This window comes from Cyrtonyx montezumae, unplaced genomic scaffold (assembly GCF_038088225.1).
Source record: "Cyrtonyx montezumae isolate F1298 unplaced genomic scaffold, pur_monq_1.0 scaffold_16, whole genome shotgun sequence".
NCBI lineage: Eukaryota > Metazoa > Chordata > Aves > Galliformes > Odontophoridae > Cyrtonyx > Cyrtonyx montezumae.
Window position 1 is genome coordinate 5492696 of NW_027071892.1, and position 16027 is coordinate 5508722.

Genomic DNA, 16027 nt, shown 5'->3' on the forward strand with positions numbered 1-16027 from the left:
TCCAGCAGCAGGAACCAGGGTCAGCCAGGACTCTGTAGGGACCAAACCAAGCCAGGAAGTCAAGTCATCAGGTTAGGACAATAGCCAGAATCAGTGATGTATGAAGCTGGGCACAGGCACATCTACAACAATGCTAAGATGCCGAAGCCAAGTGCCAGGCTCCCAAGCACAGGGATCCAGGCAGTTGCTGAGGTTTTTTTTGGTGCTGGACAACTGCAATATCAAAACTGGCCTGCAGCCCAGGAAGACGATCCCTGGAGACTGTCAGAGCTGCTACAAAAAAGTGCTTCCTTACTGGCTGCTGCAAACATTTGGTTAGTATCAGGAGAGCTTGAGCTAGATGAACATAAAGAAAAAGAGCTTTTATTCCTAATTGCACCGCTTTTTTATGATTTAAGTAAATTTATAACTTCATTTATCGTGATGTTATAAGCCCTGTTATGTGTTGATGGGGGAGTAGCATTTCATTTAAAGTGACCAGGAGCGATGAATTCATTTGGTGTTCAGTGCAGACATAAGGCTTGCTGCTGGTGATAGCACTGTGTGTCTTTACACCCAAGAGAACCATGCACAAATTTGAGGCCAATGCAATCGTGCTTGTCTGATCTGCACTGAGGCGATTTATTGCCTGCAGTGTGTGAAGCACCACACAACTTTCTGGTATAAAGCCCATGCTTTTTGAAGCAGTGCGTTTCTTTTAATAGGAAAGTCCAGAGCTCAAAGTTGTTTATTTTCTTTTAGGTCATAGACATTCAGTACGTACAATTGTATGCCTGTCTATTTGCCAGAATGAGCTGAATTGGATTCATCCAGCAAAGAGAAGTTCAGAATGTAAATCTGGGACAGTGTCTGTTTTTTGATCCTTTTTTTTTGTTGATTTTGGCATTTTTGTAGGTATAAAGTAATAACTAGTTGGTCTATTATAATGTAGTTATCTTTCAATAGTGTACAAAGTTAAACAGCAAGAGTGGTACACTTTATTCTCTGCTCCAGAGAACATGCAGTTTTTTACTAGTAGGTTTGTGTGCCAAAAGACACAGTTGTATCAGTAATAATACATAATCATTATTCAATCACAGCTATCATACTTATTATTCAATCTGAAGGTAAAAGCCTGCTGTGCTGAACTGCTTGCGAGCATAGAAGGAAAACCTCTTTATAGCTCTGATAATGTAGGCAAGGCATGGGAATTCAAGGTGAGCAGAAGGAATACAGCTGTGTGGTCATTGTGGATTTGGAAACATTTTGGCTTATTCCTTCACTGTGCTCTTGCTGCTCAGGTTGCCATGGTACTGCTGTTTGAAACTCTCTTCCGAAGATCCCTAGCTGCCCATCACATGTTGCAGCTGGTGCTCAGCTCTGGGCTAAATATCTGCGGACTCCACCTGCTCTACCCTCAGCATGATGTGCTGCTCTCTAGCTCAGGTGAGGTCTAGTTTTCCTTCAGAGATTCCATCGTCTGATGGTGCTAAGGGGAAGATCTGTAGCTGTACTAAGGTGAACAATCACCTGGTGCTGAGGGCGTGGGGAGGAGGTTATCAGATTTCCAAGAGCATCACATCAGGGCTTGTCTCTTTCCCCAGAGTAGTGATAGAGAGAAACAACACAAGGTCTCGTGTATTCCTGGTGTTGAATATCCCCCAGTTAAATTTTTAGCTCTTGATATGTTTTTGTGTCTTGAGACACTTTTTGCAGAGACTTTCCCAGATTCCAGTGCTCTAAGCTCCACGTTTAGGCTCATGCAAATTAGATGCACCAAGTTTCCATGGATTTTTCTGGAGGTTTTAGCTGTAGGTAATTCAGCCTCTCTTCCTCAATTGCCCCTGTCACATCTCTTCTGGGACTTCAGTTCTAACTTGTTCTTAAGCAGCACGGGCAAAAGGAAACTACTGATCTAGCCATTCTGTAACTGGCTCATCGTATTATTCACAAATTGTAACATGCACTTAGTCTGAGATGACAGCAACAAGGTGTGGCAAATAAAAACTAAATGGGTCCCTGATATCAAGTCCCAAAGCCTTTAACATCAGACTCCAGTGTTTTCAAACATTTGCCTGTGCCAACTCTTCATTATTTTTCCATTTGTGAAGTAGAGATAATGACATCTGTTGTAACGTGTGTATAACAGATTATTAGTTGCTAATGCAATAAAACCCTGTAACAACAAGCAATTAATACTAGCTGCAAAATGTAGAGATGGCCTCTGATATATTGCGGCTAGTGTTTTCTTTCAAGCCAAAAGGTTCTCCTGAAAGGTTTGCATATGACACCATAGTGAATACAGGCGATCAGTTTCTACTGGGGAAAGTTCTAGGCAGGCAAAGAGAAGCAGGCTTCCTTCTGTTTAGACAGAAGATGAATGTAGACCTGCTTAATTAGGGAGAAATTCTGCAGTCTTCCTACCCTTTTTACATCTGAAAACCATAGAAGCAGACTGCCTTAAAAATGGGGTTGCAGTTGTCTCAGCATTGTGCATGTAATACATTCATGCTGATAACTGGAGAAATGAAGGAGGACTACAGAAATGAGTAAGAAAGCCATAAAATCGACAGTGCTTAAGAGATGACAGGCAGCAGATCTGCTTCAGTGCTCCCAGCCCTTACCACTATTCATGAACATTTTGTATGAAGGACAATTAATTTCACCTGAGAACTGCTTTGTGAGTTTGAGGATTGGATTTTTACTCTTAGCTTGAGAACTTTAAAATGATTATTTTAAATATTTTCAGACCATTTCTCCGTTCTCAGCCTGTGCTGGAGACTTCTGTTCTGCCTTCTGATTCTTGTGCAATTAGTGATGTAAATGAATACATTTAAATGCCAGGGCAGAGAATGACAAGTCTTTCTGCTTTTTACAGTAAGAACTGTAGAGGAGAGGAGCCAAACTCGCTCTTTTCTGTGGTTATATATTGAACCCCAACAGTGCTGACAGTGAGCATGGAAGGAGGGTCTTTCAGAGCTGTAAGGAAGAATTACTGTAGGAAATAAGGAAAGCCACAAATCCTGGAGAGGAAATAAAGCTGGCTAAGCCAATATTGGAGTGCATCTTTATACAACATAGGGCAAAATATTTTATATAGAGGGAAATAAACTAGAAAAACTTATGTGGATTTCCACCTTGTGATCCTCAGTGTTCCCATATCTGATGAAAATTACAGAAAGTATTTTATTCCTCAGGCCCATATTTTTTCCCTGTTTCTCCTTCAGACCCAACAGCCTTCCTTGTGGGTATAAGACAATATGCAGCACCAGCAGTTAAAGTGCTGACTTCTAATGTATCAGCTGCTCCTTAGTAACTAACCCTGTGCACACCCTTAGCAGCAGCAAATACAAAGCAAGCCAGTCTTTTTTCTCTAACAGGTAAGCTACCTTGAGCAGTCTCAGATTTACTATTGGGTAAAAGCGTACAGCTGGTTGCCAGCATTAACACCTGCAGGACAGGTAATCTGTAGGTTACTTTGTTCAGCTATGACAGATCTGAAAAAAAGCACTAGAGTGAAATGAATGATGTTGGGGTGGGCTGTTCTGTGTTTTATTTGCATGTATTTGTCTTTCACAGAAAAACTGCCTTCTTTCTATGCTTCAGAGACTGGCAAGGTGCCACCAGTGCTGGCATTAGATGTGAGAGGACCTAAAGCAATCAGCACCTTGCAGAGTATCACTGGGCCATCTGACCCACAGCTGGATGGCAGGACAGACTGCAGTTCCATCAATGCTATCTACTGCACAAGCCACTCAGAGCCTCTTGTCTACCTACCCCAGCTGGATAGCCATGTGCGCAGGGAGCTGTGCCTCTGGTTTGGAGGGAGGGCTGCTGATGCAACACTGCATGGTGGTATCCTGGATCCAGTTTCCCTGTGCAGCAGTGCAAGGTGAAGGTGCTGGCCTTTGTGTTTTTGAGTGATGGTAGTTCTCACAGTTGAAGTGATGTGGAGCACAGACAAGCACACAGCTGGCATGTTTTGTCTATATTGGTCTTCTGCTAATGCTCTCTGAGAGCAAGGACGGAATCTGTGCAATTTTTGTTTTCTCATGGCTTACTACGGCCTGTAAAAGCACATCTCTCATGGGACTGTCTCCCCTAGGTATGTCAGGTGTGGGATTACTGCAGTTGCCCCCCATCAGTTCTTCCATGGAAGACCTCTGATTCCTACCCTTGCAACACCTGGGCCACCTCTGTGCTGATCAGCCTGGTTTGAAAGCCTCCAGCTGCCCCTGTTGCTGGGGAAAGACTGCAAGATTGTGTGCCACTGAGAAGCCTATTCTCCATGAATAGCTTTGCTCTGTGTCCCTTTCACATTAACTGATTTGAGATAAGCAGCTTCAGATAAGAAAGGTTCTTTGGAGGATTATGACAGAAGTGTGTGTGAGAATGAAGGATGGCTTATAAACTCTTAAGCAAATTAGTATGAGAAAAGCAATTTAAGAGCTGTTGACATAGCAGTGTAGTGCAAAACAGTGTCAGGAACTGGAAAGATTCAGGAGTCTGGAATCTTGCTCTCAGATGGAGCTGGGTATAGCTGCAGAAGGAAGTGGGTTGTTTAGTAGCTATTAATCCATAATGCATCTTTCAGCATCTGTGTTCTACTGCACATAATTACAAGGAGGCAGGCTGTAGCTCCCAAGGGCTCACGTTTCTGTCTAAGATGGAGAGGTTTGGCTAATGCTTCCTATTCTTAAAGTTGCTTGGTTTGTGACGTTGGTGGTATGCCATGAAGTCTGCTCTTGGCTTTCCTCAGCAGAGCAGAGGTGTAGGCAGTAGGGAAAAGGAGTGGGGGAAAGGAGAAAAGCTTCTGTTCAGTTCTAAAGTCAGCATGGAGCAGCCCTCACACACTGTCCACAGGAGGGGAGTTAGGTCAGTAGTCTGGATCTCTTGGCAGTACTCCTTCCCAGCACTCTTTTCCCAAACCTCTTAAGTAGTACTTCCTCCAGTGTGCAATGATGATTCACTTCACGACAGCCTTGCTAATTCCCAGGTGGAGACTCAAACCTGAAGCTCTGCAATCTCACTCAGTCCTGTGAATCCTCTTCCTAAATGAGGAGCCCGGCTGTGCTCAGAGGTCCCTTTCCTCAGAGTGCTGCAGAGACACATCAGAGTAGGTTGGCCTGCACGGGTCAAAGAGGCACTTGTGTTTGTATTTTTTTTTTTTTGCTTGTGAAAGATACTGCTTTGGTTGTTCCAGGCGTAAGTGGATCTGGGCCTCAAAGCATTTGGTCTACAGTGCTTTATCAAAAGATTTGGCTTAAGGCTTCAAGGAATTTCCAACAACTGGAGTAATACGAAACTGAGACATCGTTTCCTGGCTGCTGTACAGGGCTGTGTAATAATCATGTGGAGTGCAAGCCTTTGTGCTGGTTTTTTTTTTTTTTTTTAACCCTTAGGCATCTCCTTTTAATATTACTGAATTAAAGATGTGCTGGTGCAGTGAAGCTCCCCTTCGGAAAGCTGAGACAGTGCCCTGAGCCCACAAGTTCTGAACAGGTTTTAAAGTTCCTGGCTGCTCAGTGCTGTGTGGCACGCTGTGTTGGTGGCAGAGGAGGGGTGGGGTGACCTGCAGTCCTCTTGGTGCTTTCTGCTGGGGGGCAGAGTGCACCTGCATAGGATTAATTTGATGCTCACAGGGAGTTATGTGTCAGAGTTCAGCTTTGTTTTCCTGTGAACGATGACTCTCATCATTTTTAGTTTTATGATTTAAAAAACAACTTTCATTCTTTTTATTTATTTTCCTCCTACAAAGATGATGGATTCTGCTGCTCTGGTATAACTTAGGCAGTCCAGAGTGGTGCTATGTTCAAAAATGCACCAGTCTCCTAATGCTGGGAATTTGGTCTGTTGGGAGATCCAGGGTACAAACTGCACCTCTGAATTCAGATTTTACTTGCACATACTAGTGGCTTCTGTCAGTCTCCTGGGAATGAGCAAGCAAGATGCATTCCAGCCAACTCAGTGGCAGGGGAATGAGGCAGGCAGGTTTGCCTGAACAGCCTGCACTTCACAGACCTAGCCAAACTGTTTTGCCAACTGTGTTGTCAGTCCCTAGCTTTCAGAACCACACCTTGTGTTCACTGTGCCATAATTTGGTCTTTCTGATTATGCAGGAATGTTGAGAGACTTCAAGGCTATGAGCATCTGGGACAGACTTGATGCTGCTTGTTACCCAACATGAAGCAGCAGAGGAGTATTGTGGTGGATTTAAAACTACTTAAGTTCTGGCTAAAGAACCAGAAGTTAAATAGCAGCTATGATGTATCTGTGGGGTAGAAAAATCACTGGTAATGTAGCCTGACGTACTTTTTTTAAATTCCCAAACTGGCCACTTTGTATTAGGTTATTCTATTGAACAAAGAGAGTCTCAGAGAGACTGATACAAGAGATAGTCAAAGGCTTTGATGCAGCTCATGTCATTGACAAGGGGTTGAATTGGTTTTTCCATTAGGGCTTCCTTGTCCCTGGATTTCTTGCAGAAAGTGGGTTGGAGTCAGAACTTGGTATGACACCTTTTAATACATAGTGTTTTTCTTTAGATCTCAGTGTCCTTCATCAACTAGAGAAGATGCAGATGAAGAAAAGGTTCATCCCCAGGATTTGGTGCAGTTCCAACCTCTGGCAATGCTTGTCTCAACTACCAAGGGTTTGTAATAAGGAACTAATCTTGAGATTTTATGGTTCTCCTTCACTGGCAGTGTTACCTCACTCCAGTGCACCTCTTTCAGGAAATTCTGCCTTACTCAGTGCTGTGACCTGGCCAAGTCCAGAGCCAAGAATGAATTTCTAGTGAAACACTGTTGCCTAAAATGAAGTGACAGAGGAGTGTTGTCACATCCTCCTCCTCATGGGAGTGGCTGCTAGAGTCCTGTAGGCTGCTTAGGTTTCACATAGAAAACACAAAATACCCCACAACATCTTTCTGCTTGTATGGGGGCTGTTTATGAAGGGACTATAATCCATACCTATAACCGTGTCCTACTGCTTGCTTAGCTGATCAGAAATCAACTCTAGATCAGTACAGGTAGCTGAATGTAATGGGATATGAGATAGTTCAGACAACATTCAGGCCAGGACTATGACATCAGAAAAGAAAAAGCATTTAATGTTAACTAGATATCACGTGGCTCCTCTATCCAAGTGTCCCTTTCCCCTTTGTAGGAGTAATCTTCTAGCTTCCAAATTACTACGTAGCTAGCAGCAACTTGACTGTGCTCAAGGGAACATTTGGTGCTAGAACTGGCTAAGAAGGATCTAAGAGGTGTCTGCTGTAGGTGGGGCCAGTGTGCTTTGTAACCTTCTGTAGTTGGGCCTGGTGCAGGTGATTTAAGGCAGTGCTATTAGGGCATTGCTATCATGTTTCTGCTCCCGCAGCTGAACAGATTTCCACAGGGAGAAGGGGGGGGGGGGGGAGTCAAAAGATATGGAGGGTGTGGAAGCTCAGCAGCTGTCAGGGAGAAGATGGCAGGAAGAAAATGGTATCATACTGATGTAGAGAGAAGGTAAAGAAAATTATACTGCTAAAGGAAAGAAGTTATGAGAAAGGAACGAAAGCAGAAGATGAAAAGAGGGGAAGTGACAGGAAAAAATGGAGAAAGGAAGGAAAGTCTTACCTTTGAGAAGCACTCTTTGGTTTAACTGAGCATGTTAATTCAAGTAGCTTGGCATACAGCCATTGGTTCCATGTTATTTGGGATTGGTATTGATGGCAGCTGGTTGTTGCTGATGGAATGACTCACATTTTCTGCCTCCCCTTCCTTTTATGGCTATTAGTGATTCACATTTGATGTGGGCTGCTGAGTTATACTACACCACGTTCCATCTGTATTTGGGCTTGGGAAGTCACTTTCAAGCTTTTCTCCTCAGATAACTATCGAGACTCTCAAAGAGATGCTGAAAATCTGGTCTGGGAGAAGACACCCTATGGTGCCTTAAGGAAAGGCAACATTTACTTATTCCTTCCATCAGGTCTCCAGCAGCTCCTCTTTGAGATCAGAAGATATACCTGTGCAGAGCATGCAGAATAAATATGCTGCTGTTCCACAATGTGTATATACTTCATCCTAGTAAGAAAAGTTCCACTGACCCTCACAGATTTCCTTATTAGTTTGGGATGTGTGCATATGAAAGAAGATTGTTTTCTTTAAATCTTATCTACTAGAGATAAACCAAAATTTTACCACCTGCAACCCTGAATTTTATTTACTCAGAGGTCTTTCTTGTCAAGTTACAGAGATTTGAACATATATTATGTACAGGGCTTAAAAAAACCCACAAAACTGTTAGAACTAAGACAGGATGATAGCAAAGGAGATGAGAGGAGCAGAGACCCCAGGTGAGATCAGAACAAGTGAAGACTTCGTGTAGATCAGAGGCTTCAGGGAAGCCCCATCTTAGGGTTAGCAGCACATTGTGCAGCAAGCAGTGTCCTGTTGGCCCTAAATGGGGTATACAGACTGCTTAGGAGGTCTTGTAGGATTTCTCCTGAGCATGCTCATGGCATTTGTTGTCAATGAGCTAAAAAAACAGAAGTTAAATAATCCAAGATACCAATCCAACATAAACTGTAGTTGCTTCTATAGACTCTTCTAGAGTGAAGGATACAAACAGAGTGTATGTAGCCAGACATAATGGCTGAGGCTTAGGTAGGAGGGCAAATCAATTAGGAGAGAGCAAACTGGTGTCATTAGGATCACTGAAGGCAGGAGTCTGTGAAGCCACAGATGGTACCAAACCAAAGTAGAGAACATCATGATCAGAGGCTGGTCCAAAGATTCTGTAGTCCATGCACGTGGCAATCTCTGGGCAGAAGAATAAAGACAAGGCTAAAGAGGTCAGTGCTGGTCAAGGCTGTGTGAACTGTAGGTCCTGCAGACTACCAGTGGTAGCAGAGAATACCTGAAATTGAATTGCCTCATGCACCCTGTAGTGGGTAAGTCAACAGCCAGTCTTGACCTCATTTAGTTACTCATCACAGCCAGATTTATTCTTAGTCTTCTGGGGATCTAAGTGCTGTCAGCTTGCCAGCAGCAAGGGCAGCAGCTCAAACACAGCCTGTTAGGGATTGACACATGGCCATCATTAGGACTGAGAGCACAGATACCTTGAAGATGAGTGGCTCGCTGATGGCTGATAGATCTTATGAGACAGAATGTCTGGAGTAGATGATTCATAAAGAGATTACAGATAATGCCGTAAGCTTTACTGTTGTATGTTGGCTTCTGATGGATAGAACAAATAAACCATGAAGTATGGTATCTCTGTTTGGGATGTGCTTCAAGTGGGATCTGTCTGCTGTGAGTTTCCTTGCAGTAATACCACAGCTTCTATGGAAATAATACACTGCTGTTTTTACCTTCCTTTTGATGTAGGGGACATCATTTTGACAGTGTCACCTGTGGTACCTCCTCGTGCATATGGCAATGTGCTTTCAATGTGTACTCATTGTGGGTTTGTTCTGCAAGGAATCAGACAGCTGCAGCTTTCATGCGAGCAAGCCACTGTGCAGGGCATGACAACAAGTCAGGTACTGGACAGAATGCACCTCTTGGTTGTGAAACTTGGGTTAACGTTTGTGAAACTTACTATATTGTAAGGTTATGGATGTGTGAGCTGGCACTCCTTTAGCAAGTGTTCTCAAGGACACTCATCATCTCTTTACTAGGTAGCCAGCACTTATGATTTCTGTACTCCTGTGAGTGGTATTATGGTTACTTTCTGTGCTGATGGTTTTGGTTTTTTTGTTAGTAAGAAATTCTTGCTAGGCCTAAGTCTCTCACTAAGCCTAAACATAAACAAGCTTGCTTCTACTAAAACAAACATTAATTTTGCCATTGATCTCAAAACAAGAAAGAACACACAGTAACCTTATAAATGAAAATAACAATTTCTGGTCTACAAACCTGCACTCGGGAGAACAGTCTTCATCTAACTGACGTATGATTATGTACTTCACAGTCCCTCTGGGTCTGCTTATGGCCTTTCAGCATGAAGTAGTCCCCTACTTTAATGCATTCAGATGGCTTGCAAGCAGAGCTTTCCTATTGTCAAAAATAACCTTTTTTTTTCTCTCAAGCTCTGCGTAACATGATAGATTTGAGTTGAGTTAAAGTGAGGTTGGCATTTTGACATGTCAACCTAAGGAAATAAATAATCATAAATGCAAAAAATGCAGTCAAACTTGCATGTACAAGAAGTCCAGTTCTGTACTTCTTACACAATAAATCACCCAGAAGTCCTGTAACACTTTGTTTCACAAAGGACTGTGTTCTTTCAGATGTTTATTCTTTGTTTCCTACTGTAATAAGTAGATGTATCATTCTGCAAACTAAACTATGCACAAAGCACTTATTTTCTGCTTGCTCTCTAATCAAGCATGAGGAAGAACAATTTCCCTGCCCGTAATATCTTGTAGAATAAAAGTAATGCCTGTTTATGGAGTACTACAGCAAAAATGGCCAAGTATCTGGGACGTGCTCCTAAATGGCCATTTCAGAAGTTAGCAGCAGCAGAAATTATTGCTTTAGTGTGTTATGTGGTGCTAAGTGTTTCAGGACTTGGGGTTCAGAATCATTCTTTAATGAGTAATTTAAAATACTACCATATATTCTCTGTGTTTGTGACTGTTGTGGCTTTTGTCCAGCCCAGCTGTAGAGCAAAACATGTTATATAAAATCTTTTCCTTGAGATTTAAATTAAATTCCTGTCTTTTGAACAGACACCAAATGAACACTTAGTTAATGGAATTTAATGTGGTTCAGCTGGTGTGCTGTATCTTCACATGCAATCATAACTTAACTATTTGCTTGAACCCTGTAGTGATTAAATATGGATTTGGTAGTCTAATCTTATCCTTGTTATTTCAGATTGCTGTATTTTGCCCTAGCGAGGTTTCTAGTTCACCTGAGAACAGTTCTGCACGAGGAGAGCTTTCTGCTGAACCACGTGTGCACTGTCTCATCTTGTTGCTGAGGAAGGAGAATGCTAGTCATTATATTCTTGCATTGGTAAAAGGTAATTCTTTCACTTCTCAAAAAAAAAAGAAAAACAACTCAGCAAGGAAGGTTTGCATTTCAGAGCATTTGAGCTGAAGGTTAAAAGCCTAGCCACATAGTTGCATTACAGGAAGATTTATTGGGATTGAGAATATTAAGGCCTGATAGTTCTGCTGTATGAATCTTCAGGCCTGCTTTGTTAGATCAGCCACTTCTACATATCCTACACAGCAGACTGATCTTTGTCAGTTGTTTGATCTTTAGCACTGAAGTCCTTTTGAATTTAGAATCACATAATAATTTATGTTGGAGGGGCTGACAGAAGGTCAGTCACCCAATGTCCTGTTCAACACAGCATCAGCAATGAATTCAGACCAGGGTTCTCAAGGCTTTGTGCAGTCAGGGCTTGAGAATTTGTAAGGACAGAGGTTATACCACCTACCTGGTCCTTTCTTCCAGTGCTTTACTGTTCACATTCAGAGCTGTTCTTTTTCCCTTCTGTCAAAGTGGAACCTCCTCTGTTTGTATTCATGTCCCTCATTCTTGGCTTCCCACTACGCGCCTCCATAACAGGCCTGGCTTATGCATTATCCTGTAACATTCTTGTAGGTATTATTACTTCCCAGAGAAGTAGGCTACCAAAAAACTTGTGTCACTGAGCCTGAGGGTATCATACATTCCTGTTGACCTCAAGCCTGAGTTCTGCATCCTTGTGAATTCCAAGCATCAGAACTACAACTTATTTTATATGTAGACACTGCTGAAAGAACAAATAGCTGCCCCAAATCCTTTTAGTTCAGTCAAACTCTGTTCTGATTCTCTGATTCAGGAAGAGAGTTGTTTAGTTTTGTTAAGGATAAACTGACATTGATCTCAAGTAGGGAAAATGGCTAACAACAGCAGTGATCAGCACAGAACAGAGAACTCTGACCTGCTTGCTTCCTCCTGCCCTTGTAGTGGGCAAACTGCCTGCAGCAGGACAGTCCATTCCAGCATCTGTTTTTCTACAGCTTACTCTTTGGAGTGTTGAGTGAAATGAGTCGCTATAGCCTGAACAGCTCCAAAACAGCTGCTGATTTCTCTGTTACATCACAACAGCTTGCTCCTGAAGGAGGCATTCATCCACTGCCTTCTACCTCTTCAAATCCATCCACAATAGAAAAGAACTTAAAGTTTTCAAAACTGTCTTTTTTTTTTTCCTTCAAAAAGTCCTCTTCTTTTTCTCCCAAGACTATCACAGTATGTTCTGAAAATGTGTTTAGACACTGTGGATTAATTGTGGCAGACTAATTACAGCACCATGTCTCCTACTGCCTGCAGACCCAAGGAAAGTTGCTCACTAAAGAAATATAGCTTCTGCTTTTTCTCTCGGAGTGCTACAGATGATATTCAAAGTGTTTGTTTTGCACAGCAAAATTTGCACTAGAAATATATATGTGAACAGTGGGACGAAGAATATTTAGGAAGAGTAAAATGTTTGCTCTCATTGTAGAGAGCTGTCATTTTCTTCCTTTGTAGAGAGATGTTGCAAATGCCTCTTTTGTGCCCTCTTTGCTTCAGAAGTGATCCACAGAACTAGTTTATTCCATGTTCAAGAGCCTTGGAGAAGAAAGTTGCTGTTATTGCCATGTAAGCTTTGGCTTAGCTTGTGGGAAGTGTAGAACAGCACTAGGAATTGAGTAGGGTCAAAGCCATGCTAAGCAGTTTTGTATTTTTAATCAATAACCCCCCTGAAAAGCAGGCACTTCTTTGATGTTCACCACAGTTGAATCTTCAAAGCAAAGAAGACTTCAACAATCATTCCTGAATTGGAGCAGAGAGACAGGTGCCCACAGGTAACATTTCTGTATGGAAAGTCAACACCATAAATTTTTGACCAAGCTTTCCTTTGATAAGTTTGAACAGACAGCAGATAATACTCTAGGATCAGTTATGGCAAGTTACAGAATCACAGCATGGTTTGGGCTGGAAGGGATCTTAAAGACCATTTAATTCCAACCCCCTGCCATGAGCAGGAGCACCTCCCCCCAGCTCAGGCTGCCCATGGCCTTCAGCACCTTCAGGAATGGGACACCCCCAGCACTCTGGGTAGCAGTGCCAGGGCCTTACTACCCTCTGGGTACAGAACTTCCTCCTAGTATCTAACCTAAATCTCCCTTCTTCTAATTAAAAGCTATTACCTCTTGTCATAGCTCTACAATCCCTGATAAAGAGTTCCTCTCCAACTTTCTAGTAGAACCCATTTAAGTACTGGAAGGTAGCCTCCTTCAGGCACTGGAAGGAATTTTCTCTTACTTCTGAATTTTAAAAAGTAGATAGGCAGTTATCAGTGGTACAAGCTCAAACCTGTATCAGTGACATGTTTGAGGTTTGTCATCATTGTCTACTGCTGATAATCCATTTTCCACACCACACTGCAGTAAGTTGTTGACAGACTTGTGGAGTGGAAATTAAAGATACATGCAGAATAATTTTTAAAATAACTAACCTTTAAAAAAGTCTGAAATATTATTGTGAAACACAAACAGTTGTTGTGAAACTGCACTCTATTCTAGTATGTTAGTGCACAACCTGTGCATAGCCTAGACCTTTGGGAAAGAATGAGTGTGGAGACTGCTGGCTTCCAGCACTTGGTATATGTAAAAGCAGAAATAAGATATTTTCCGGACTGAGATTTACATCTTCTAACCTTGCAATGGCTCTCTGGTCTTATGGTGCTGTGAAGGATTCAGTATCAGTGGCAAGGCCAATATTCTGCAACTCTGGACTCAGTGGGTTTGAAATTAAAGATATCTTTTCCTTGTGGGCAGCAACTTTCTTAGGACATCTACTACAATTCAGGAGCTGTGCAGGATCTTCTGTGTGTGCATTCCATATCTCAGTCCACAGTCTGCAGCTGAAAGAAATGGCATCCTGGTCAAAAGGCAGAGGTGTCTCCAGAGAAAGCTGTGACCATCTCTCAGTGCTCAGCAGCCCCTTTCCTGACTGTATGCAAATGTGGGGTGGGGAGGAGGGAATTATGGATTTGCATTTCATGAGGTGAGCTCGGTGTTGATCTCACATAGGTGTCTCTGTAACGGATCTGTGGTCAGATGTATCAAAGTACTTGATAAGAATTGTGTTTTCATGTCAGATTGCATCACAGAGCTGTGTTCCTTGTTTTGTGCTCAGGGCTGATGAATGAACTGGCAAAGCAAGGCCTCCTTGACAACAGGCAGAGCAGCCTGCCTGCCACGGCTAGGCTGGACCCCTCCATGTGCTTCCATGTGTCTCCTTACACTGAGAACTTGCTGCAGATGTTGGGTAGGTAAAGGCTATGGGAGTACATTATTCTATTTCTTGTAAAGTCTGTCAACTTTTAGTAGAGCATTTCCCTGAATAAGAACATTAGGAGTATGCTCATTGTCTACAGTAACTCATTTTGTGTTCCCATGTCCTTCAATTGTAAAAACTCTCAACGAATATATTCTACTTCTGCAAAGTAAATGGAAGAATCAATAGAAAAGCAATATGGAAATAGCTTTAAAGTAGACTGCTATAAATGTAAGTAAAAATAAATTATTAAAATATGACTCGGCAACAACCAATTAAGCCTTAAAATTGCCAGGATTAAAAGAATCCTACCAACGTGTATTTACTGATGTAGTTTCAAAGAGAAGTTAAAATATTAAAATGAGAGAAATGACTCATTTAGCGTGTAAAATGAGGATTTGCTGAAGTGATGCACGTAGGCAGCTGTAATTCCTTCTGTGATTGGAGAGAAGGCATTTTTTCATTTCTGTTCACTCTGAAGTCCTTAATTTCAATGATTGAAATTGAGTTCACTTGAATTCACGTTAGTAACTCACTCATTCAAAGCTGAGAATTTGGTAAGGCTTGGGAAAGCAAGTAAACTTGTTACAAATTCATGACTCGAATGGATTGGAGAGACTTAGAACTACTAGTTCTATCCAATTGAATGTTACAGTAATCACAAGTCTATTTTACTAACTACAGGTAATGCTGCTTATACTATTCTTCTGGAGAAGTAATCTTTCCTTATATCCAACCTGAACCTCCCCTGGTGTAACTTGAGGCCATTCCCTCTAGTCTTATCTCTCTCCAAAACCAAATTCACAAATTGTGAGAAAAAGATAATAGTCCAGTGCACATCATTCACTATTTTCTTGCATTATTAAATGCTAAGATGTGGGAATAATTAGGAACATGGATGTTAATCTCTACACTTGCTTAAATATTCATGCAGTTGAAACAGTATGGAATCGAACACAGCTTTCTGATGGGACTGGGAGTTCTGCAGGCTGTACCCCCCTGATGGGGCGATGGGTATATGCAGAATGCAACGTCTCCTACTTTTGCCCTCAGTTTTATGCTGTGTAAACTCCTATATTGCAAAATGAGGTATTGATTTAATGTGAAGCCAAGCCTTAGTTATCAATCCAAAATTTATGCCTTAAATCATCTTGCTGTAGCTCTATTAACTCTGTTTAACAGTGTGAATAAAGACATCAAAATTAGGGTTTGAGTGTATTTGCTTTATGTGCCAAAAGTGATTCCAGTTAAGGAGTGTGACTAATTAGTGAGGATTTGCTGTGATTCTGCTTCTCACATGTGTTTCTTTTTCTGTGTTGAGCTGCAGCTCATAGTGAGACACTGGGCTTTGTCTGCTTCATAGAGAGTTAGTCAGTTCCTCCTCACTAAACAAGAGTGGATGTTTGTTTATGTAACTACATATATTTGGATATATGTCTCTGCACAGGGGGAAACTTCAGTGCAGTTCCAGATCCGTGTGTCATTCCTCTGGATTTCTTCTGCAACCGAATACTTGCTTCTGATCCTGAAATGGAGCAAGTTGTCCTGCTGACACTGGTTGGAATGGATGCTATCAAGAGTGCTGGAGAACTCCTTTGCCAGATCCTTCTTTCTGGGAGCAATAATCAATCTCAGAATCCAGGTGATTGCAGGCAGCTCTTGGGGAGGGCTGTAGAAGTTGGTCCAGAAAATTGAGTATTTTTGTCACTGCCAGAATATTATGAAATAAGTGGTAA

General features: G+C 42.0%; 1 protein-coding gene across 1 annotated transcript in view; it reads left to right on the forward strand.

The window, feature by feature from the left end:
* Window positions 1–16027, forward strand: part of DNAAF8 (dynein axonemal assembly factor 8) — an 81933-nt gene that overhangs the window by 41507 nt on the left and 24399 nt on the right. The window contains 11 exon segments of the mRNA XM_065732451.1: window positions 1281–1425; window positions 3559–3871; window positions 4739–4854; window positions 6465–6471; window positions 6525–6631; window positions 7954–8034; window positions 9085–9099; window positions 9357–9511; window positions 10851–10998; window positions 14151–14282; window positions 15739–15933. Of these exon segments, the coding sequence (XP_065588523.1) occupies window positions 1281–1425; window positions 3559–3871; window positions 4739–4854; window positions 6465–6471; window positions 6525–6631; window positions 7954–8034; window positions 9085–9099; window positions 9357–9511; window positions 10851–10998; window positions 14151–14282; window positions 15739–15933 (1414 nt within the window).